Source organism: Rhinopithecus bieti, unplaced genomic scaffold (genome assembly GCF_001698545.2).
Source record: "Rhinopithecus bieti isolate Rb0 unplaced genomic scaffold, ASM169854v2 scaffold_47418, whole genome shotgun sequence".
In the NCBI taxonomy this organism is placed as follows: domain Eukaryota; kingdom Metazoa; phylum Chordata; class Mammalia; order Primates; family Cercopithecidae; genus Rhinopithecus; species Rhinopithecus bieti.
In genome coordinates, this window is record NW_016819951.1 from 2,499,618 (window position 1) to 2,524,692 (window position 25,075).

At 42.5% G+C, this 25,075-nt stretch overlaps 1 protein-coding gene across 1 annotated transcript in view; it reads right to left on the minus strand.

The window, feature by feature from the left end:
- The window catches only part of FRMD4B (FERM domain containing 4B), a 216,262-nt gene that overhangs the window by 133,606 nt on the left and 57,581 nt on the right, over positions 1-25,075 (minus strand). The window contains 3 exon segments of the mRNA XM_017859405.1: positions 1,604-1,696; positions 11,456-11,550; positions 13,702-13,767. Coding sequence (XP_017714894.1) covers positions 1,604-1,696; positions 11,456-11,550; positions 13,702-13,767 — 254 coding nt within the window.

Consider the following 25,075-nt stretch of genomic DNA (forward strand, 5'->3'; position numbering starts at 1 on the left):
TGGCATAAAACGAAGTACGTTTTCATCTTCCAAAAATGAACATTATCAGGCATGGTGGCTCAGGCCTGTAATCTCAGCACTTTGGGAGGCTGAAGCAGGTGAATGCTCGAGCCCAGTAGTTTAAGGCCAGCCTGGACAACACGGCAAAACCTCATCTCTACAAAAAAATACAAAAAATTAGCTGGGTGTGGTGGTTCGTGGCTATAGTTCTAGCTACTTGAGAGGCTGATTGTTTGAGCCCAGGAGGCCGAGGTTGTAGTGAGTCAAGATTGTACCACTGCACTCCAGCTTGGAGAGTGAGATCCTGTCTCAAACAAACAAACAAAAATTAACATATTCTCAGAATACAGGACAATTCTTCAGGTTCATCTAGCTTTATGAGAAGAAACTAGATTTATAAGAAACCTACCACCTTACTTCATTTTATCATTTTAACTTCATACCAACAGAACAAAATTTATCATAAAATTTTCATCAAACTTAGGAAAGTAGGGAGGGGGTCAGCACATAAGAAGGGCTTTCAGCTCAATCAGTAATGATTTCACCTCAAGCTAGGTAGAGAAACATAGGTATTACTTCTTATTTTTGTTTTGTTTTGTTTTGTTTATGAGATGGAGTCTCACTGTTGCCCGCCCTGGAGTGCAGTGGTGCGATCTTGGCTCACTGCAACCTCTGCCTCCGGGTTCAAGCGATCCTTATACTTCAGCCTCATGAGTAGCTGGGATTACAGGAGCATACCACCTCAGCTAATTTTGTTTTGTATTTTTAGTAGAGATGAGGTTTCGCCATGTTGGCCAGGCTGGTCTCAAATTCCTAACCTCAAGTGATCCACCTGCCTCAGCCTCCCAAGGTGCTGGAATTACAGTCATGAGCCACTGTGCCCGGCCGGTATTACATCTTATAACATTTTTTTTAAATTTTAGATTGTGAACTAAAAAAAAAATAGTTCTATCATGAGATGGATTTGAGAAATTACTGATCTAGTTGAATGCATCCATTTCAGGATACAGTTAAGTGACTTGCCCAAGCAGACCTCAGAGAACAAGTCAAGGACTCTGCATTATTTTCAGCAGTCTCTGTGCATGTGAATGGAATTCAGGTCCCTGTACTGTTAACTATTTCCATAAGCATTTGTTTGTATTTTATGCTCTATTCAAATTAAGGCATCAAATTGTATAAAATTCAATTATTTCCAAGTCTGTAGAAAACATTATTGCTACATAAAATGTAATAGCAAATGTTTGTCATATTTCAAATAATAAGAATCTTAAAAATATGTTGAGTGAGAAACAGGCTTATGTATTAAAATATATTACCCATGTTTTTCAGCTTTAAATTGCTCTAAGAGGCTTGGAGGAATAAAGGAAGGTGACTCTATCCTTCATCTTCAAAGAAAACAGCTCTACAGTATCTATGGTAACTTGGTCCTCAGACCAAGACAGTAGAGAATCTCTTTCAAATGATAATGTTTTGATAGGTCTCTTCTCTTTTTATTCGCTATCTCTAATCACCAGAAATGTAAAAAACAGAAAAGAAAACACACACGAAAACCAAAAATAACAGCAAAAAAAGAGGGATGCTAACTGGGTCTGTGGATACATACCTCACAGCAAAGTGCAAAATGGTTGGGCCTGGTTTCTTGGGCAAATCATGGTCAAGAACTCGGTGATCTAACTGTAGCCAGTTCTGCTGACCTCTGTGAGAGCAAAGCAAAGAAAAAGGATTCAACAGAAAGTCAGAAAAGTTCAGCAACATACAGTGTTGGCAAAGCTGCGGGGAAATCGTTGCTCTCATACACTGATGGTAGGAGCACAACCTGTTACAACTCGTAATGAGACCAACTCAGCAATTTCTTTCAAAACTGTGAAAGCACTTGCTTCTGAACCAGCATTTCCATTTCCAGGAGTATATCAAGGCAAACTTGCACATGTGAGAAATAATTTGTATATGAAATCACTCACTGTGGCATCATTTGAAATAGCAAAAGAGGTGGAAATAACTTCAATGTCCAAGAGGATATTGTTTAAAAAAATTATTTAAAACTATAGAGTGGCCAGGCGCCAGTGGCTGATGCCTGTAATCCCAGCACTTTGGGAGGCTGAGGCGGGCAGATCACCTGAGGTCAGGAGTTCGAGACCAGCCTGGCTAACGTGGTAAAACCCTGTCTCTACTAAAATAAAAAAAATTAGCCAGGCATGGTGGCATATGCCTGTAATCCCAGCTAGTCGGGAGGCTGAGGCAGGAGAATCACTTTAACCTGGGAGGCGGAGGTTGCAGTGAGCCGAGATTGCGTCATTGCACTCTAGCCTGGGCAACAAGAGTGAAACTCTGTCTAAAAAACAAACAAACCAACCCCCAACCCCCCCAAAAATAAACAAACAAACAAACAAAAACTATAGTGTGAAATACAATGCAGCCATAAAATAGGCTGAAGAACATGGGTGTGGTGGCACACACATGTAGTCCCAGTTATTCAGGAAGCTGATGCAGGATGATTGCCTTGAGCCCAGGAGTTCGAGGCTGCAGTGTGCCATGATCACAGCTGTGAACAGCCACTGTACTCCAGCCTGGGCAACATAACCAGGGCCAGGCGCGGTGGCTCAAGCCTGTAATCCCAGCACTTTGGGAGGCCGAGACGGGCGGATCACGAGGTCAGGAGATCGAGACCATCCTGGCTAACACGGTGAAACCCCATCTCTACTAAAAAATACAAAAAAAAAAAAACACTAGCCGGGCGAGGTGGCAGGCGCCTGTAGTCCCAGCTACTCGGGAGGCTGAGGCAGGAGAATGGTGTAAACCCAGGAGGCGGAGCTTGCCGTGAGCTGAGATCCGGCCACTGCACTCCAGCCTGGGTGACAGAGCGAGACTCCGTCTCAAAAAAAAAAAAAAAAAAAAACCCAGAAAGCCTCTTGATAAACTTATTTTGAACAATTTCCAAGGTACAATATTAAATGAAAAAGCAAGATGCATAGCAGCAAGTATACAGCCATTTTTTAAATTAAACAAAGAACAAACATACATATGTACATGTATATATTACAAAAATCTGAGAGGAAAAACAAAAAACTGGTAACATTAGTTGACTTTTGAGGTAAAAAACTAGGCCATATGTTAATATTACATTTTTATGAAATATGAAATATTTTAGATAATCAAGGAGAAAACTTCTGGTTCAATGAAATACAACACACAGGTTGGGTGTAGTGGCTCACGTCTAGCACTTGTAATCCTAGCACTTGGGAGGCCAAGGCAGGCAGATTGCTTGAGCCCAGGAATTTGAGAGCAGCCTGGGCAGCATGGTGAAACCCGATTTCTACAAAGAATACAGAAAAAATTAGCCTAGTGTGGTGGTGCATGCCTCCTGTCCCAGCTTCTACGGAGGTTGAAGTGGGAGGATCACTTGGGCCCAGGGAAGTCAAGGCTGCAGTGAGCTGTGATCATGCCACTGCATTCCAGCCTAGGCAGCAGAATGAGACCCTGTCTCAAAAGCAAAAAAACAAAAAAACAAAAAACCAGACACATAACAATAACACAGCTTTTAAAAAAAGTACAGGGCTGATGCTAGGCACAGTGGCTCATGCCTCTAATCCCAGCACTTTAGGAGGCTGAGGTGGGAGGACTGCTTGAGCCCAGGAGTTTGAGGCTGCAGTGAGCTATGATTGTGCCACCGCACCCCAGTCTGGACAACAGAAGGAGAACTTGTGCTCAAAAAAAAAAAAAAAAAAAAAAATATAAATATATATAAATAATATTGCCAGGCACGGTGGCTCATGCCCTGTAATCCCAGCATTTGGGAAGGCCGAGTGGGCAATCACTTGAGGTCAGGAGTTCAGACCAGCCTGGCCAACAAGGGGGGGGGGGGTGGTGAACCCCGTCTCTACTAAACATTCCAAAAATTAGCTGGGAGTGTGGCGGATACCTGTAATCCCAGCTACTGGGAAGCTGAAGCAGGAAGAATCACTTGAACCAGAAGCCGAGGTTGCATTGAGCCCGAGATCATGCCCCACACTCCAGCTGTGCTGACAGAGCAAGACTCCATCTCAAAAAGAAAAAAAAAAGTACAGGGTTGAATATCTCTGATGCCATTCTGTATAATATTATGGGCTTACTAAATAAGCATGTACTATGCTATTTACTTCTCAAAGAGCCTCACCAAGTTCATAAACAGTTCTCTCTAGATTTTGACCCTTGAGGTATCAAAAGGACACTGAGGGGCTCGAACTGTTTTATTGTCTTTTCCGAGGTTGTCCAACTCAGTTCATCCATTTTAAGGCTGTAAATTCCCAGGCATAGACCCCTCTTTTACTTGCTTACATAAAATTCAATCTAAAGAACATGCTGATGGTGGTAGATAGCGTGTCAAAATGTAATAATATCTAAATGGGCCCAGAAAACATTTTTCAAAACCTTTTAGTCCTTGAGTAAAAAATTTAAAAACAAAATCAGAAAATTGCTAGGCTGTTATTCATTATAAGTAGACAGGAAAAGTGAGCATCAATAATATATTAGTAGTAGTAATAATAACAATAGCATCTCTATTGAGCAATGACCCCTTCAACCAAGCTGGAACTCTTATACATTAAAAGCTATATTTTACAATAAGCCAGTGAGGAAAGTGCTAGAGTGGGATTTGAATTCCAGCGACTTCCTTTCTTCCTCCCTACCTCCTGCCACCCCACCCAGTGGACTTGTATACTAAAAGTACCGCAGGACTTTCAGTACTTGGAAGAAATGAGACGCAGGAGGTTTAATCAGCTTTTATTTATTTATTTAATTTATTTATTTATTTATTTATTTATTTTATTATTTTTGGACGGATTCTCGCTTGTCGCCCAGGCTGGAGTGCAGCGCGATCTTGGCTCACTGCAAGCTCCGCTTCCCGGGTTCACGCCATTCTCCCGCCTCAGCCTCCCGAGTAGCTGGGACTACAGGCGCCCGCCACCACGCCCAGCTAATTTCTTTTTTTTTTTTTTGTATTTTAGTACAGACGGGGTTTCACCGTGTTAGCCAGGATGGTCTCAATCTCCTGACCTCGTGATCCGCCCACCTCGGCCTCCCAAAGTGCTGGGATTACAGGCTTGAGGCACCGCGCCCGGCTGAATCAGCTTTTATAATGACTTCTGACTCAGTCTCTGATACTTAGCAGGTTAAAGGCTGGAAAGAGTGTGTCTTTGTTTCCATAGTTACAAGACAAGGCTTTTGATACCTGTTCCCAGCTTTCCTTGCAGGAATATTATAAAGATAAATAAGCTGATTAAGTAACACAAGGGGAGGTCCTTAGAACTACTGTATTTGTGTGTAAAACAAAATAAGATAGGAGGCTGACATTAAGAGAGTCTTACACTATATTTCATGAAGTTTAGGATGCCACTGATTTAAAGACACATCCCAGTTTCACAGATGGTCAAATGTGTGTCTTAAAATACATAACATATTTTATAGTATCAGATCTCAAAAGTTTTCTTAGGAAAGATGTATGATTTTAAAAGCATAACAAGCTAGACATGGTGGCTCACACCTGTAATGTCAGCATTTCAGGAGGTTAAGGCAGGAAGATCACTGGAGCCCAGGAGTTCAAGGCTGCAGTGAGCTATGATCATGCCACTGCACTCCAGCCTGGGAAACAGAGTGAGACCCTGTCTCTAAAAAGAAATTGAAAGCATAATGTGTATTTGTATGAACTTGCATGGAATGGTGTCTATGAAAGAATGAAGCAAGCTGTACAATAACATATACAGCATAAACCAATTATGTTAACCACAGATGCATGCTCAAAACACTATTAAATATTGATGAACATTTTTAGATATATTTCTGGAGAGTCACACAGCAACTTGCTAGTACTGGTTACCTCTGTGGAAGAAACTACAGTTGCAGTGGGAAGGTAATCAAAAGGGACTGGACTCAACCATGACATTAAAGAAGATATTCATGCATATATAATATGAAATCGTTTTTTAAAAGGATAAATTACAAATTAGTTTTTTAAAAAAATCTACCCACAATCTCATCAAGAGGAAAAAGTCTAGAAGAATTTTTTTTAAAATGCCCATAATTCTACTACTGAAATGTAATCAAGGTTACTTATTGCTTATAACTTGCTTTTGTCAGGTTTTCCCATCAGTAAATATAATAGACCTAACCAATATCTTAAAAAGACAGCCATATCCACCCCTATCAGGTCATATCCACCCCTATCAGGAGTGCAGACCAGCCACAAAGCAAGTTTTATTTTTGGTTAGAATTATATCAACAGAAGGCCCATTGTCACAATCCCATTGGAAGGGACAGTGATCAAAAGTCACAGTTGTGTTGTAAAGTCTATTTGTTATTTCTTGGTTAACAAAGCTTATTTAGCAAAGCCTTTCAAAACATGAGAAGGCAAAACAAAAAATGAAATGGGTGAAGAGATGGAACCGTTATGGTGACCTGAAGGGCTGGTGCCTCAGGAGGGCTGTGACTGCCCTCTAGGGGTGAAAGACTCACTTTGCACACAGAGCTGCGCAAGGCACTAACAAGCGTAATCTCAGAAACTCTATCCCTCTCCCCATAACGTGACCTCGAATCTGTTGTTGTTGGTCATCATCACTGCTTTTATTATGTAATTGCTGTCTATTTTTCCGTTTCTCCTCTTGGTCTGTGGATGAGTTGTAGACAGTAGCTACTTTCATTGACAAAATGTTCCTTTCAGCTTTGCCTTCCTCTATTTAAAGTTCACCAAAGGCAAAAGACGCATGTGGCATCTAGGCTGGAAAATGCAACTCAGACGGCATCCTGGGAGGGCCCTCACTCAGTGGTTTTACGGGGGCGAAGGGAGGCAGGAGGGAAGTGCTGAAAGAAAATACTTTCCAAAATATTTACCAGACAAAGAAAAGAACTAGGCTTGTGACCAAGACATTCCAAGGAGACACCCTTAGACATCAGCAATTTTCCAGGCCCGCTCCCCAGAAAGGTAGAAATGGCCAATTTCCACCCCCTCAACAGCCCTGCTCATACTTCTTCTGAAAATAAACACGACTAGAGCCAGGAGACACCTCCCCAAACTGGTCATAATTCAGAAAGAGACTCTGCCTTCGCTTGCAGGGGAGTGCACAGAGGACATTTTGGAGCCAGGGTTCTTGGAAAGAACATAACTATAGTTATCTCCTTTGGCTCAGCCAAAGGCTGTGTGAGCCATTCTTCTCCCAGCGTAGTTTTGAGAAAGAAAGACAACGAGAAGCGTGGCCCAAATAATTGAAGGAAGTCATCCCTACTATTCCTTTTCTTTTTTCTTTTTGAACAGAGTCTCGCTTTGTCACCCAGGCTGCAGTGGCACAATCTCAGTTCACTGCAACCTCCACCTCCCGGGTTCAAGTGATCCTCGTGCCTCAGGTGCCTGAGTAGCTGGGATTACAGGCGCCTGCCACCACGCCCAGCTAATTTTTGTATTTTTAGTACAGACGGGGTTTTGCTGTGTTGCCCAGGCTGGTCTCAAACTCCTGACCTCAGGTGATCCACCCACTTCGGCCTCCAAAGTGTTGAGATTACAGGTGTGAGCCACCACACCTGGCCTATTATTTCTTTTCTTTCTGAAGAGAAGGTCTTACAGGCTGAACCCCTTACTTATGTATTGTCTGGTTTATATTCAACTGAGCTTGGAGCTTTTCCCAAAGCCTCCCATGTGGCCAGGACCCTCTTTTCCAGTCTGCCACAAACCTTGCAGCCTGAGGGACCTCTGACACTGCAAGTCAAAAGCCACATTCCTCCTTCCTATAACATCCTTCCATGGCCTGGGTGTGCCTCCTCTATCTGTGTGACTAACAAGGCTCACCTATGATCTTGTCCCCATGATCAGGCCAACGTCTTCAACCTTGGGCAAATGTACCTTGTTCGTTGCCATGTTCATGCATTTGCCTACAAAATAACTCTTGCCTAGAATGTCACCTCTCATCTCCCCTCCCATCTATTTAAAGTCTACCTGACCTGCAAGATCCAATTTTAGTTAGTCGTCTGTGTGACGCCTACTCCAGTCCTCCTTCAGTTTCCTTCTCAACACTCCATTATTGCAATACATTGGGACGATAGCTCCCTTTTATTGTGGGCCTGTGAGATATACTCTGCATACCTCACCTGATTTAATAGTATTGAATACTAGTACCCTATTATAGGTGCCTTATGTAGTACATACTATATAAGTCACTATTATTATGTCCAGCATACAGATGAGAAAACTTGAGTGTCAGAGATGTTAAGTAACTGATCTAAGGTCACACAGCTAGCTATCAAGATTCTCTGATACCTGCTCCTGCCTCCCTCTCAACCCTCATCCTGTACCACTTTGCCTCTTAATCTCTGTACTCTCATCACACTGGCTTTGTTTTTGTTTGGGACAGGATCTCACTCTGTTGCTTGGGCTGGAGTGCAGTGGTGAGATCATGGCTCACTGCAACCTCCACTTTCTGGGCTCACGCAATCCTCCCACCTAAGCCTCCCAGGGAGCTGGGACTACAGGTGTGTACCACCATGCCCCCTTACTTTTTTTTTTTTTTTTTTGTATTTTTAGTAGAGATGGGGTTTCACCATATTGCCCAGGCTGGTCTGGAATTCCTAGGCTCAGATTGGTCTGACTGCCTCAGCCTCCCAAAGTGCTGGGATTAGAGATGTGAGCCACTGTGCCCAGCCTTGTTTTTTCTTTCTCAAAAAACAAATCACAAAAGTCATGCTCAGCCCCACCTCAGGAGTTTTGCACTGGTTTTTGTTTGTAATGCCTCCCCAAATTTTTGCACAACTGGCTCTTGCTTTTCATCACGTCACCTCCTAGATCCTGTCCTAGTCCACCCTGTCTAAAACTGACGCCAAGTTTTTTTTTTGTTTGTTTGTTTCTTTGAGATGGAGCCTGGGTAGGCTAGAGTGCAGTGGTGTGATCTCGACTCACTGAAACCTCCACCTCCTGGGTTCACTCCATTCTCCTGCCGAGTAGCTGGGACTACAGGCGCCCGCCACAATGCCCGGCTAATTTTTTGTGTTTTGGGTAGAGACGGGGTTTCACTGGGCTAGCCAGGATGGTCTCGATCTCCTGATCTCGTGATCCGCCCGCCTCGGCTTCCCAAAGTGCTGAGATTACAGGCGTGAGCCACAGCACCCGGCCAACCCCAAGTTTTCTTTTATGTTCTTTTATGTTCTTCAACGCACTTATACTTGCTGATATGCCTTTGATTTATCTGTTTGTTTACTTGTTATGCTAGACTATACCATTGCAATATGAGCTCCATAAAAGCAGGGGCCTTGTCTGTGTTACTCCTAGTTGAATCCTTGTGATCTAGAACAACACTTGGCATTGAGTGGGCATTCAAAAAATACTTTATTTTCTATTTTTAGAGATGGGGTCTTGCTCTATTTCCTAGGTGTGCAGTCGCATGATCATAAGCTCACTGTAGCCTTGAACTCCTAGGCTCACGCAGTCCTCCCACCTCAGCCTCAGCCCCCTGAGTGGCTAGGACTAGAGTTTCACATCACCACACCTGGCTGATTTTTAATTTTATTTTTTTTTTGGGTAGAGATGGGGTCTCACTGTGTTGTCTAGGCTGGTCTTGAACTCCTGGCCTCACGCAATACTCCCTCCCTTGGTCTCCAAAGTGCTGGGATTACAGGTGTGAGCCACTCTTAATGTAAATATATATATATTTGAGACAACATCTCACTCTGTTGCCCAGGCTGGACGGCAGTAGTGCCATCGTCATAGCTCACTGCAGCCTCCACCTCCTGGGCTCAAGTTGTCCTCCCACCTCAGCCTCCCGAGTAGCTGGGACTACAGATGTGTGTCACCATGCCTGGCTGATACTTTTTGTTTTTATTTTTGTAGAGATGGGGTCTCCCTATGTTGCCTAGGTGGCTCTGAAACTCCTGGACTCAAGGGATCTGCCCATCTCGGCCCTCCAAAGTGCGGGGATTATAAGTGTGAACTATCACACTCAGCCAATATTTTTTCAATGAATAAATTACTCCAATATTCATGTTGTTAACCCCTATTCTATGTGACCTCTGCCTAAATTATAGTGCTTATAGCAGTTACAATTTATACCACATAACCTAGCCATTGTATATTTATGGCTTTATGTCTTATACTGTTTGCTGTGATTTCATCCACATTTGGAGTCAGCCTATATTCGTGGGTGTTCAATCACTGATTCGCAGGAGTTGGTGCTGGCTATGGACATCGGCATTTCCCATTTCATCCAGTAGAGAGGACAGGTCATACAGAACCTCTCAAATGGTAGCTGTTGAGTGATTCAGAGTGAGGTGAGAGATGTCTAGTGTACTCTCGTCTGCCTTGTCGATCCTCTTTGGGAAATATCCTCAGTCCAGAATCAAAGTTTTCAGGTTATTCTACTCCTCCTGATAATTCAGCTGCCTGGTTTTTGCCCAGCGCAAGTCCTGAGCCTGCTGGCATATCCTGGAGGTCCTAGACTCACAGCCCACGCAGGCTGAGAATGATCAGAAGCTACAAGATGTTAAAAGCAAATTAACTCTTTCTTGAGATGATTTTCCACCTGATTAAACTGAAGAACTGAAAAACATTTAAATTGGCAGCATTATGAAAAGAATGCTGGGTGGTTGGCCAACATATTTTATGTCTGGAACACATCTTCTTGCATTTTAATATTTAAGGAGCTCTTTGGAAATTATCTGCAGAAAGAGGAAGGATTCCTCTGATAATGTATCGGGCTGCATATACTGTGGCAAATTGGGCTGCCATAAAAAAGACAGATACACACACACACACAGACACACACACACACAGACACACACACACAGAGAAAAGAGCTAGTAAGTCCAAACACATTTGCTTAGAGTGTTAAATCCCCATGAATTTATTTTTATTTACCTGCCTTGTTTTGGGGAGCATATATATTGTTGACAAATATATACAACATTCAACAACTTAGCATAAAAGGCAAAAGGAAAAAAAGAAAAAGAAAAAGATAGTTGAGAAGGCAACATAAAATGGACCTAAGTGGTAGTTTAAAAGTTCATTCCATATTAAACCATATACATGTTTTTTGAGTGGGCCACAAATTTGCCTTTAAGCTCTCTTGCCACCAACACCAACACATCAACTCAGTTTCAAGATGTGAGTTAATATTTAGTATTTCTATCACTGATATATAAGATAATTAGCAAGCACAATCACATTCAAAGACATGAGAAGATACACTGTAATCAGGAATAACAAACTCATTACTACAAATTTCTAAAACACTTGGAACAATATTTTGAGTTCCTAAAATGGTCAGTATCCCTTTTCTTCTCCCTTTGCAATAGTCCTAGGAGAAAAATCGCATATTAAAAAACCTTTAGCTAAGCAGGACATGTTCTGAATCCTGGAGGACTTATTTCCTTTTTTGTTAATCATGGATGACAGCAAGTAGATAGCCCAGGCAAAAGGTAAAGCAACTAAAACTATTAAAAGACTTACGTGTCATCTATGAATGTTATTCCAAAATACTCCTTTTCTTTCAGGTTGAAATGTGAAGCCACTAGGTCCAGCAACTCTCTTGCTAAAAGTTTGGGCTGTCAAAATAAAAATCTGGTTAGAAGCAATTTGGTTGCCTCTCTCTTACTGCTACCATCTTCCTCTGCCCTAAACAGTTTAAAGCAGCTTTTGTTTATTTGTTTGTTTGTTTATTAGCTGCCCTTGTTTGTGGATTAGGTTGATGTACTATAGACAATTCTTTAAGAATTGTGGGAAGGGGAAGAGATGGGAATAGGAATATCAATGAGACTATCGTTTTCATGTGTTTACAGTTCACTCAAGTACTTTACATTTCCCCTCTAAGGTGCACTTACTAAGATGTTTTGGAAAAAAATACTCTTTTATATGTAACATGGTGCTAATGCCCAAGACAAAGAATATTAAACACCTTGCTGCCTGGTTATCTGTGATATATAAAAGATTGCGGGAATCATTTTGCTTGTTGGTGGCCAGTTGAAGAAGCCCAAGACTCAAAGTTGTGGGGCTGCTGATGAAAATATTAATAATAATAATAGTTTCCATGTATTATGCTGAACTTATGTCCATTGTCATTTAATCCTTATAATGAGCTATGAGGTAGGCCTTTTATTTCCATTTTATAAATGAGTCAACCAAGGCCCAGAGTGGTTAAGCACCTTGCTTGATGTTACACTGTTAGTAAGGGCAGGGATCTGAACCTAGTCTGTCTCCTTCTAAAGCCTAAGCTTTTCCTTCCTAAGATAGAGAAACTGTACCCATTCCACACATCAACATCAACAGTAACGAGCACCTAGTTAGAAGAAGGATATAATCTATAAGCTTTTGGGAAGCTCTGGATCTGCTGAGAAGAAGCATGGGCTTGGAACCAGCCAGAATGCCTGGAGTGATAATTGATGCTGGATTTGGAGGGACTGGGGAAGAAAAGGGGAATGCTTGCAGGAGGGCACTCTGGATGGATTCTTTCTGAACTTTGAGTCAAACAGCTTAGGGTATATTATGATGGCTGTTGGGGATAAAAGTGGACACGATTTAAAGAAAAAAAAAGAAGAAAAGAAACAGGCAGACATCTAGACTAAAGGTCTACTTGGGCAAAGCTACTGTTGACTGTCTTATTTCACTCTAATTGAAGCCTACGCATAGTGGGCTAGGGACAGGCCTCAGAAGAGAAAAGAATTTAGGTTTGGTTAGAGGAGAAAATTCTAGGCTAGCTGTAGGTGTGGCCTGTCCGCAGGGACTTTCACAATTTTTAAAGACTCTTGGTCCAGAGTGTTGGGTAAATAGAAAGAGAAGCATCAACAATTGAAATATCATCAGTTGGCTGGGAGCAGTGGCTCACGCCTATAATCCCAGCATCTTGGGAAGCTGAGGAGGGTGGATCACTTGAGGTCAGGAGTTCGAGGCCAGCCTGACCAACATGGTGAAACCCTGTCTCTACTAAAAATACAAAAATTAGCCAGGCGAGGTGGCGGTGGCCTGCAGTCCCAGCTACTCAAGACGTTGAGGCAGGAGAATCACTTGAACCCGGCAGGCAGAGGTTGCAGTGAGCTGAGATTGTGCTACTGCATTCCAGCCTGGGCAACAGAGCAACACTCTGTCTGAAAAAAAAAAAGTGATTATATATATAAAATCACTTATATAGTGCCATGTATTTTACAAAGAGATTTCACTCACATATATAATCTAGCTTGATTTTTAACCATAATTCTTCTGAGAAGCCTAGGCAGTTCACAGTTGATGAAACTGGGTATTTCACTTGCACAACGCCATGTAGCTGGACAGTGGCAGAATACAGATTCTCACCTCACAATAATCCTTTCAGGAAGTACTACAGTTCCCAATTTGCCGACAAGAGGTCAGAGAAGTAATGTCAATTTCCCAGAGTCACAGAGCTATTAAGTGTCAAGCTGAGATTGGAACCTAAGTGTCTCTGAATCCATGTCACCAGGCTATAATTACTCTAACGTATAGACCAAATTTTCTGACTTTGAAGATGCTTTTTTCCCGCTTGATCAATTCTGAGTCATTGGCTTTGAGGCAAAGATAACGGAGAAGACTGAATACAGACTAAGAGGCTCAGAGAGGGAACGAGGATGAGTTGTCCCTGTGTGGGCAAAGCCTACCTGGGCAAGACTTATCTGTGTAACACCCACTTGGGCAACACCTACCCGGGCAAAACCTATCTGGGCAACGCCCATGTGGGCAACACCTACCTGAACCAGCAGCTCCAGTCTCCTATCATCCAGGAGGTGCACCTGGCAGTGCCTGCCTTCTGTCATCTGCAGATACAAGACAGCAAGAGTGGTGTCAGGGCCACGGCTGGCAAGAAAACCTTTGGACTCATTGTGTCATTTATTTTATATGAGATGTTCTCAGCCTAAAAATGGCTTTAGTTGAGTTAATAAACAGGCTTGGCCAGAAACAGATTTATTATATGGGAGTAACTGCATTTAAAAGAAGAACAAATTAGCACAGGCTAGTCAATATATTGCAAAAATAATGTCCATACAGTCCACCAAGTTCAAACAATGCACACAAAATTATTCTATGTAAAGTAGGTCTCCATCCCAGAGGAAACAACTATATTTTTCCTGGAATTAATGTTTTATTAAAAAAAAGAAAAAAAAAAAAAGAACTCCTCTCCATCCCAGAGGAAACTATTATATTTTTCCTGGAATTAATGTTTTATTCAAAAAAAAAAAAAAAGCCAGCTGGGCACAGTGGGTCACGCCTGTAATCCTAGCACTTCGGGAGGCAGAGGCAGGCAGATCGCTTGAGGCCAGGAGTTTGAGACCAGCCTGGGCAACACAGTGAAACCCTGTCTCTACTAAAACTACAAAAAAATAGCCAGGCATGTGGTGCACACCTGTAATCCCAGCTATTCAGTAGGCTAAGGCATGAGGATTTGCTTGAACCTGGGCAGTGGAGTTTGCAGTGAGCTGAGATCATGCCACTACACTACAGCTTGAGTGACACAGTGAGACTCTGTCCCAAAAAAGAAAAAAAAAAAAAGCCTTTATTCAGCTGGGCACAGTGGCTCATGTCTGTAATCCCACACTTTGGGGGGCCAATCAGGCCAATCAGGGTGGATCACTTGAGGCCAGGAGTTTGAGACCAGCCTGGCCAACATAGTGAAACCCCTTTCTACAAAAAATACAAAAATTAGCCTGGTGCAGTGGTATATGCCTGTAGTCCCAGCTACTCAGAAGGCTGAGTTGGAAGAATCACTTTGGCCTGGGAGGTTGAGGCTGCAGTAAGCTGAGATTGTACTACTGTACTCCAGCCTGGGTGACAGAGAGAGACCTTTTCCAAAAAAAGAAAAAAATGTATTTATTCATTGGTGTGTTTAACGTCTCTCTGGGCATGGTAGCATGCACCTACAGTCCCAGCTACTAAAGAGGCTGAGGTGAGAGGATCGGGTTGAGGCCAGGAGTTCAAGACTGTAGTGAGCCAGGATCACACCTTTGCATAGCCACTGCATGCAAGCCTGTGGGCAACATAGACCTCATCTCTTAAAATAAAAATGAAAAGTCTTCATTTTGGAAACTCTCCCCCTACTTTTAGTCCACCAACATTGTTTACTATCACCACCATAGTTAAGAACAGTTAAGATACATAGTTAAGAACAGTTTGATATATACATTTTTGATTATATTTAGTTTTTTATTATTCAGAATTGCAATACTAAAATAACTTTGTAAAATACTTAATGCACAGAATGCCAACATACTCCTTGATTAACTCATGTTCCAAACCATTTTATCTGCAGAAATCACCATCCTGTTAGTTTAAGAATCCTCACAGACCACTTTTACATGTATTTTCAGATATATATTTACATATTAAAATATTTCATATTATTTTACTTTAGTACATATTATGTTGAATGTATTGTTTTGCAAATGAAGCACTCTTAATATTTCTGTGTGTGTAACCATCCAGAAATCTGACATATATGTGTGTAGATGTGTGTATCCGTGTATGTGTGTGTATACATATTTTTTTGTTGTTGTTGTTTCTTTCTTTTTCAATTTGAGTAGGACTAGGCTTCACTTGCTGTTTTGCCTCTTGCTTTTTACATTCAATGTTTCTTGTTGATCTTTCCAATGTCAGCACATATAGATGGACCTCATTCTTTTCAAAGACTCTATAGTATCAATCATTGTGTGGATACATGATAATGACATAAGAGACACAGGCTGTTTCCAATCTTTTGCTATCACAAGCAATGTCACCATGAACTTTGCACATCTAGCTTTGTCCACGGATGTGGAATTGCTAGGTCACTTTTGAAAAGCAGGGGCAGCATTTTGTCTCTAAGCTGTTGTACACAATGATAAGATCTAGGAACTCAGATACATATAAACCTAATTGAAAAAGAAAGTAGCCTCCATTACCAAGTACCAACAACCTATTCAGCATTGCATGAGTGTTTTATATACATTATATCTGAGCGGCACAGTTACCTTCTGGGATTAGTATTATTATCCCCATTTAACAGATAAATTGAGGCTCAGACTGGGATAAGTAACCTGTTTTCAATGTGAAAAATATGAATTATTGAATTTATGGTTTTGATCGAACTCTGCTCTAAGGGTCTGAAAACTAGCTCAGCTGGTTAGATCATGGTATTATGAAGATGTGGCCCACAGGAACTACTGAGGTAGTGCTAAGAGGTGAGTGAGTAAGCTTTACTTTGTCTCATGGCCTCAGCCTATGTCCTTAATTCTGCAAAGCCAAGGTCAAATATACACCTTGGGTGGCAAGGGGAAAGGCAGCAAGTCTTTATTAGTCTAGGCACTGAGCTGGGCTATTTACATGCATTATAAAGCTCTGCAAAAATTTATAACATATGAAATGGCAACATCCCCATTTTACAGACAGGAGATTGAGGTACAGAGTTTATGGTAATTTACTCAAAATTACCTAGGCAAGAAAACAGTCAAGTCAAGATTTGAATTAATGTCTAACTTAAAAAAACAAAAGCCATCTTTTTTTCTACTTTTCTATACCAGAGGAGGAAATAATTAAGAGAGAAATAAATAAATATGTCAGTGTTTCTATACCAGAGGAGGATATAATTAAGAGAGAAATAAATAAATATGTCAGTTTAAATCACTTTACTTCTTCTGTAAAACAACCTTCGAAAGCTAATCCTAGGTGTATGCCCTACAGAAAGATATAATAAAATAATGCTCAAAAGATCACACAGTATGAACCGATTAAGGAATATGTCATAATTGGGAAAATATTTAAAGCTACTCTGTTGTCCCATAATCCAAATAAGTTTATTTCCTGACTTTAAAAAATCAGGCTGGGCTCACACTTGTAATCTCGGCACTTTGGGAGGCCAAGGCCGGTGGATGATCTGAGTTCAGGAGTTTGAGACCAGTCTGGCCAACATAGTGAAATCCTGTCTCTACTAAAAGTACAAAAAATTAGCCAGGCATGGTGGCAGGTGCCTGTAATCCCAGCTACTTGGGAGGCTGAGCCGAGATCGCATAACTGCGCTCCAGCCTGGGCAACAAGAGCAAAACTCCGTCTCAAAAAAAAAAAAAAAAAAATCATCTTTTTTGCCTTTCCATTTTGCTTTGGACCTCCCTCATATTAGTCAATATTCCTTTTAGCAACAGATAATTTTTATTCTAGACTATTCAACTGTAGATATCTTTTTGATGCACTTAACCATTTCATGACAAACTTGGGCGTTGGTAGCCAGGTTGTACTTGGTCCTGCCCCTTTGGCCTCAGTTGATCGGGCAAGGGATAGATACCTGACTCAAGCTGGGCTAATCAGAACCTCGGTCCAGGGAATCTGGAATTGGGTCTGAGAGGATAAAAACTTGAGTGTTTATGGGCAGCCATTGTTTGTGTGTGTATGGAGAAAAGGAAAGCCAACTGCAGAAAGAATGAAGGAGACAAGTAGCTAGAAGGAGGCAAGAGAGTTGGGCGCGGTGGCTAGCACCTGAAATCCCAGCACTTTGGGAGGTCAAGGCAGGAGGATCACTTGAGGTCAGAAGTTCGAAACCAGCCTGACCAACATGGTGAAAGCTTGTCTCTACTAAAAAATACAAAAATTAGCTGGGTGTGGTGGTGTGCATCTGTAATCCTAGATACTTGGGAGGCTGAGGCAGGAGAATTGCTTGAACCCAGGAGGTGGAGATTGCAGTGAGCTAAGATTGTGCCTCCCCTGCACTCTAGCCTGGGTGACAGAGCAAGACTCAATCTCAAAAAAAAAAAAAGGAGGCAAGAGAAATCATGTGACCTAAGAAGAAAAGCTTAAGACTTATTGTCAGGGTTCCTAATGTTTTTCAGTCACTTAGAGTCCTTTTCTTTCCCTCTCTTAAGCCAAGAGGGAGGATTCTGCTTTATTTATTTATTTTTGAGACAGAGTCTCACTCTGTCACCCAGGCTGGAATGCAGTGGCACAAACATGGCTCACTTCAGCCTCGACCTCCTGGGCTCAAGTGATCCTCCTGCCTCCACCTCCTGAGTAGCTGGGACTATGGGTACATACCATCATGCCTGGCTAATTTTTATATTTTCTTTGCAGAGACGGGGTCTCACTATCTTGCCTATGCTGATCTGGAACTCCTGGGCTCAAGCGGCCTGCCCGCCTTGGACTTCCGAAGTGTTGGAATTACAGATGTGAGCCATAGTGCCCAGCCGGATTCTGCTTCTTGCAACTAAAGGCATCTTCATAAGACTCCACAAGTTTCTGTGTCAAAACCAAAGCAAAAGGGTTCCAAAGCATAGACTCTCCAAATGATGTCATCAATATGAGAAGGTCATCTACTCATAATCACTGAGGCTCCCATTGGTGACAATACACCAACCAAGAGAGGCTGACATCTGGGGAGGGGCATGAACAAACACCTGAGGGTTTGGTGGAACACCACACGGGGCAGGCTGGAGAGGTGAGCACAGATGAACTAGAGAGAAAAACACCAGGGTTACATGTCCACACAGCACACATGGTGTTCAATATTCACCGAGCTCTTTCCTCTGTGGAAAGATGGCTCTGCTGATAGGTTCATCACAACAGTGCTTATGAATAAATATTAGTTGGTAATATTAGAAATCAGGTAATGCCACATAATTTAAAAATCCAGTTTGACAACTTCTTTTGACAAATGGTAAGACCTGGAAATTCTGGGCTTGATTTCCTCCATGGCAACATTTGGCCAAAGCAGGGCAGAGTAGTTCCTTATTCCGATGAGGTTTGTGGTCTCTGGTTCACCCAAATGTATGTATGACCAGCCAGGCTCCTGGGAGTGAGTTCTGTCATCTGACTGAGCAAACCTTGATTTAAGTGGTGCCAGCGAAGAGACACAACCAACACAAACAGAAACCCTGCTGTGGACCAGGCAAAGTGCTTGACATTTAACACTCATGAATGTATAGAATTTCAACCTCTACACAAACTTATCAAGGGGGCATCCTCATTTTAACCACCAGGAAATGAAGGCCTGAGAAGTGATGTAACTTGCACAGGAGTTCTAATGCAGTTACACTCTGGATCGAAAGCGTAGTTTATCTCTTACTAGCTGTGTTACCTTAGAGAAGTTACCTGACCTTTCTGAACCTCATAAGAAATGTCCTGACAGCATTTAATCTGAAACTCTGAGAATAAAATCAGCCACTTCTGAGGCCCACAATTACTGTAGTCCCCATTTGTTTGAAAACCAACAGCTACGCTTTTCTGTAATCTATATATTTTCCCATTTAAAAAAACACACATTTTTAACGGGAGGAATATTACTGACCCATTTTAAAGAAGATAAATAACAGGTAAAGTTAACACGTCACTTAACAAGCATACGGCAGAAAAATTCTCCAAAGCTGCTATAGGGGAAATAAAGAAAGAGAAGGACCCACTGGTTTCTGAGTGTCTTCTGCGTGCCTGGCACCCAGCGAGGCGCTTTAATTACACCAGTAATACCACTAATAGGCACTTTCTATATTCCAGGTATTGCACTAAGCACTTTACATAATCAGTTCTCATGATGCTTACATGAGGTGGGTGCTCTTAGCACTCCAACGGATGTTAGAGAAATAATAAATAACAAGATTCATAAGTGGCAGAACCAGACCCAAATTCAAAGCCCAAAGCACTCAACCACTTAGCAATACAGATGGTACTACACACACTGTAAAGTGACAAACGGTGAGAAAACTTCCCATGCAGCCCATTTTCAATGGATCAGATGAGTGGGTACAAAAACAAAGAATCATGAAGCAGGCATGAAAACTCACTTGACTTCCAGAAAAAAATAATTTGAATAGAAGTAGTTAGAACTGCGGAATAGATAAATAGAAAGCATCTTAGAAGTTATCTATGAACCACTGCTTATTTGAAACATGTGGAAACTAAGGAATGGATGTGCCCAAAGCCATACAGCTAGTTAATGCCGGACCTGGGCTTAAAACTCAGGACTCTGACTCCCAGGCCAGAGTGTAAGTGACCTGAACAAGGTTACTCACATAATAAATACCATATTATTCAAATGAACTTTTTCCCCAACATGTCAATTAAAATTTCTTTTTAAATTATAACAATGAACAGAAAAAAATAAAATCCTAACTGGGAATTTTAAATTTATCTTAAAACCTGACCTGCGCCAGGTGTGTTGGCTCACGCTTATAATCTCGGCAACTTGGGAGGCTGAGGCGGGAGCACTGTTGGAGCCCAGGAGTTTGAGACCTGCCTGGGCAACATAGTGAGAACGCATCTCTACAAAAAATTTAAAAATTAACCGGGCATTGTGGTGTGTGCCTGTAGTCCCAGCTACTTGGGAAGCTGAGGCGGGAGGATCACTGGAGCCCAGCAGCAGTTCAAGACTAGCTTGGGAAATGCAGCAAGATCCTATCTCTAAAGACAAAAACCAAAAAAAACAAAAAACAAAAAAAGAAAACAGGAGTTATATTTGAAGAGAGCTGTACGTGGAGCACAATGATTATATTTACAAACACAGGATCATTTCTGAACCCCCAGAGACTATCAGAATAGTTTCAGAATTGACCCCTATCTAGTGGCAGCTAATAGGAGCAACGCTTCAGATGAAATAAAAAACATATTTTAAAAACGATCTCTTTGGAAAGCTTCTCTTCACATCCACTCTGACTGGATCCCCTTCCCACTACCTTCTCCTCTCATTGAACCCCAGGAATTCGAAGGCAATTACATGTGTTGGATAAAAACTCCCACCTCGGTCTCCAGCTGGCCTGTGTTTGCTCCCCAGCTGATAATACTCAGTCCTCAGAGTGCAAGTGCTGATTACTGGTGGAAAGACTTTGTCCATCTGGTCAGTGGTTAAATGAGGAAGATCAGAAGGGAAGTGAGAATTGGCTATAAGCCAGAACTCTGGTTTCAAGGAGGGACCTGATGCGACAGCCCATAATGGGTTTCAAGTCTATATGAGAACACTCCCCCAACCTGGCCCCCAATCCCACTCCCTGGTTTAGGAGATGAGAGAGGAGAGTGGGTTGGTAAGAAACCAAAAGGCAATTCAAGACAGGGCAGTATGGAACCATTCATAACAACCGGGATCAGCTTAAAAGGCAACAGGAAATAGCTACACAAAAAGACCAAAATCCCAGCCTACTTTGGTTTTGCTTTAGTTGTTCTTTGGAGCAGAAACATATGAAATTGGTAAGGAAGCAGCAAGCTTTTTAAAAATTTTTTCTTCTCTCTCTCGTTCCTTTTGACCTTTTCGAAAGCCTAGTGAGAAAGGGCCTGCTTCATAAAAATGCCTCCTCAGGATTTTCTGTGCGGTCACCTTCTAGAGTGAAATCTGCCATCTGGAAGGGTGAAAACCCAGCTATCTAAGTAGGTTTCATACTTCCAAATGAGCCCTACAATGGTCCAAAACTAAGAGCTTGATTGCTTTGTTCATCACTGTCTCCGCAGGGCCTAGAACAGTGCCTGGCACATGATGAGACTATGGTATATAAATATCTGCTGAGTTAAGAAACGTATTAACTGTTCAGAACCCAGACACAGCTAACACTGAAATATATTCACAAATGATTTTTTTTTTTCCACACAGGGTCTCACTCTGTTACCCAGGCTGGAGTACAGTAGCACGACCACGACTCACTGCAGTCTTGACTTCCCCAATTTGAGTGATCCTCCCACTTCAGCCTCCCGAATAGCTGGGACTATAGGCAAGTGCCACCACACCTGGCTAATTTTTTGTACAGACGGGGATCTCACTATGTTGCCCAGGCTTGTCTTCAACCCCTAGGCTCAAGTAGTCCTCCTGCCTTGGCTTCCCAGAGTGCTGGGGTTACAGCTGTGAGCCACTGCTCACAAATGATTCTGGCTCACAAATGATTTAAACGGACAGAGCACAATCCAAAGTGAGGATGTTCCAGGCAACTCCCAAGTCCTGGCCCAGAAAAACTCACATAAAAAACACTCTTTCCACCCAGAGAACAAGGTGTGTTATTAAACTCCTCATCAGATGAGATATTCTGGAGGAACTGGAGGGCGGGAGAAGGATGTATCTAGGACGTTCTTACTTTGGGATCTATTGAGTGGATGGAGTTTTATATTTCATTCTAATGATGTCAACTCTAGCTGAACAGGGCCTCTTTATATCATCTCTGGGTGTTAACTGAATATGAGCTATTGACACTCCCGTTCAGAGAATGGCCTAGACTGACACAGATGTCTCCAAATGGAGTCAGCTGTGATTTTCCCTCAAGTTCTTTCAAGACAGTGCCTACCCTCCCAATGTGCAATCACTGGAGACTTCTTTTGTAAGTGTCAATAAATGATTCTCCTAGCTTCTAGCAAACACTTACTACATGTCACACGAGTATGGAGTGCTTCACATGTGCAGTGACTTCTTTCATGCTGCCAACAACCCTATCAGGGAGAGTCATTGTTTAGATTTCTCTCTCTCTTTTTTTTTTTTTTTGAGATGGGGTTTTGCTTTGTTGCCCAGGCTGGAGTACAGTGCCATGAACATGACTCACTGCAGCCTCGACCTCCTGGGCTCAAGCAGTCCTCCCACCTCAGGCTTCTGAGTAGCTGGGACCACAGGCATGCGCCACCATGCCTGGGTAACTTTTTCTATTTTTTTTTTTTTTTTTTTTTTGTAGAGATGGGGTCTTGCTTTATTGCCCAGGCTGGTCTCGAACCCCTGGACTCAAGCAATTTTCCCATGTAGGCCTCTCGAAGTGCTGGGGTTACGGGCATGAGATTTCTGTTTGGATTTCATAGATGACCAAACTGAAGTGCAGAGAGGTTAAGTGGTGCCTGGTCATACAGTGATAAAGTTGGGTAGAATCTCAGGTTCTATCAGTCGTACCAAAGTAGGACTCCTGTGCATCTCTTGAAGGTTCACTGGAAGTGGAGAAGGAAAAAGACAATGAGGGAGGAAGAAAAGCAGGCAGTGTAAAAGAAGCAAAGGAGGAAAGGAAACTGAACGAGGGAAAAGGGGAGGAATGACAAAGAAGAGGAGAATTCAGTTTGCCAAAGCTGAAATTCAGTAATTGAGTAATGTGCCTTAAGAGAAATGCAAACAAAAATAATAGCTGCTGACTGTGTGCCTGATAACTATCCCAAATCCTTTCATTCATACACAAGGGTCATTATGGCCAGGCATGGTGGCTCACGCCTGTAATCCCGGCACTTTGGGAGGCCGAGGTGGGCGGATCACCTGAGGTCAGGAATTTGAGACCAGCGTGGCCAACATGGTGAAACCCCATCTCTACTAAAAATACAAAAGAATTAGCCGGGTGCAGTAGCGCATGCCTGTAATCCCAGCTACTTGGGAGGCTGAGGCAGGAGAATTGCTTGAACCGAGGGGGTGGAGGTTGCAGTGAGCCGAGGTCGCACCACTGCACTCCAGCCTGGGTGACAGAGCAAGACTCCGTCTCAAAACAAAACAAACAGAAAAGAAACCAAAACAAAACAAAATACCAAACAACTCCCTCCCTCTCTCTCTCTCTCTCTCTCTCTCTCTATATATATATATATATGCCTTTTAAATGAATTTTCATAACAACTCTGTAAGGTGGATTCCATTACTACCTTCATTTTATGGATGAGAAAATTGAGGCTCAGAAAAGGTACATGGCTGACCCACCCTACGAGGTAATAGGGCCAGGAAGAGGCAGAGTAGGATGTAAACCTAGGTGTTCTGACTCCAGAAGCCATGATCTTAAGGGCTATATTGCTTCTGTACAAAGTGTTTCCTATCTCATACATCCTACATATTAAATCACATGTAGCTTAGGTACTTAATGTATCACCTTGATTGCAAAGCCTAACACTGCTCTGAAAAGCTTGATCTAGACTCACCAAACCAGAGTTAGCTGGTTCAGGCCACTGTCTCAAAGCAAGGCCAGAAGAGGAGCAAGGTTTTACAATCACCATCCCTTGGCTACTTCCTGGCCCCACGCTGATGGAATATGGGCAGCTGCTAAAAATGGTGTCTATGTTTGCTATTGATCTTCCTTGGGCAGTCAGGATGGAATTAATCTTCACTTGTTGGGATGCTTCCATGGCTGTCATGCTTATGTAAACACTCAGGGTACAGGAAGATATTTGTCAGTTGTGTGGCCTCCTGGACTTGACTCCATATTACTCTGGGCTTAAGATGTAGCCTAGCACACATGTAATTAATTCAATGTGGAAAAGCTCTGGATTATGTGTTTATTCATTCACTTAACCAATATGTGCTGAGCACTCTCTAAGTGCAAGCACTGTTCTTGGTACTAATATATAACAGCTGATAAGACTGAAAGGGCATTATCTCTGGAGCTTGTCCTACAGTTCTCAACCTCATTGGTATTTGCAGCCAGATAACTCATTATCATGGAGCACAGTCCTGGGCACCATAGGGTGCTAAATAGCACCCCTGATCTCTACCCACTAGATGTCAGTAGATCCTCCCCCATATGTCTCCAGACCTTGCCAAATGTCCCTCGGGGTGCAAAATCATCTCTTTTAGAACAACTGCTTTAGAGGTGAGGCAAAGAAAAGAAACTATTAACAATTAAACAAATACGATATTTTCAGATAATAAGGGCTCTGAAGTAGATAAACTGGCAAGAGAATTGAGTTCTAAGCATGTGCAAAACTCACTTCTCTTTACCTAGGAAGCACAAGAAATGAGGAAACTGATGGAGAAGGCCAGGTGCGGTGGTTCCCTCCTGTAATCTTAATGTTTTGGAAGGCTGAGGCGGGGGAGATTGCCTGAGCCCAGGAGTTTGAGATCAGCCTGGGCAACAGAGTGAGACCCTGTCTCTACAAAAAGTTAGCCTGGCGTGTACCTGTCATCCTATCTACTTGAGAGGCTGAGGCAGGAAGATCACTTGAGCTCAGGCGTTTCAAGTTGCAGTGAGCCATGACTGTGCCACTGTACTCCAGCCTGGGCAACAGTGAGACACTGTCTGAAACGGAAGGGAAGGGAAGGGGAGGGGAGGGGAGGGGAGGGACGGGAAGGGAAGACAAGGGAAGGGAAGGCAAGGGAATGGGATGGAAGGGAAGGGAAGGGAGAGAAAGAAGGAAGGGAGGAAGGAAGGAAGGAAGGAAGGAAGGAAGGAAGGAAGGAAGGAAGGAAGGAAGGAAGGA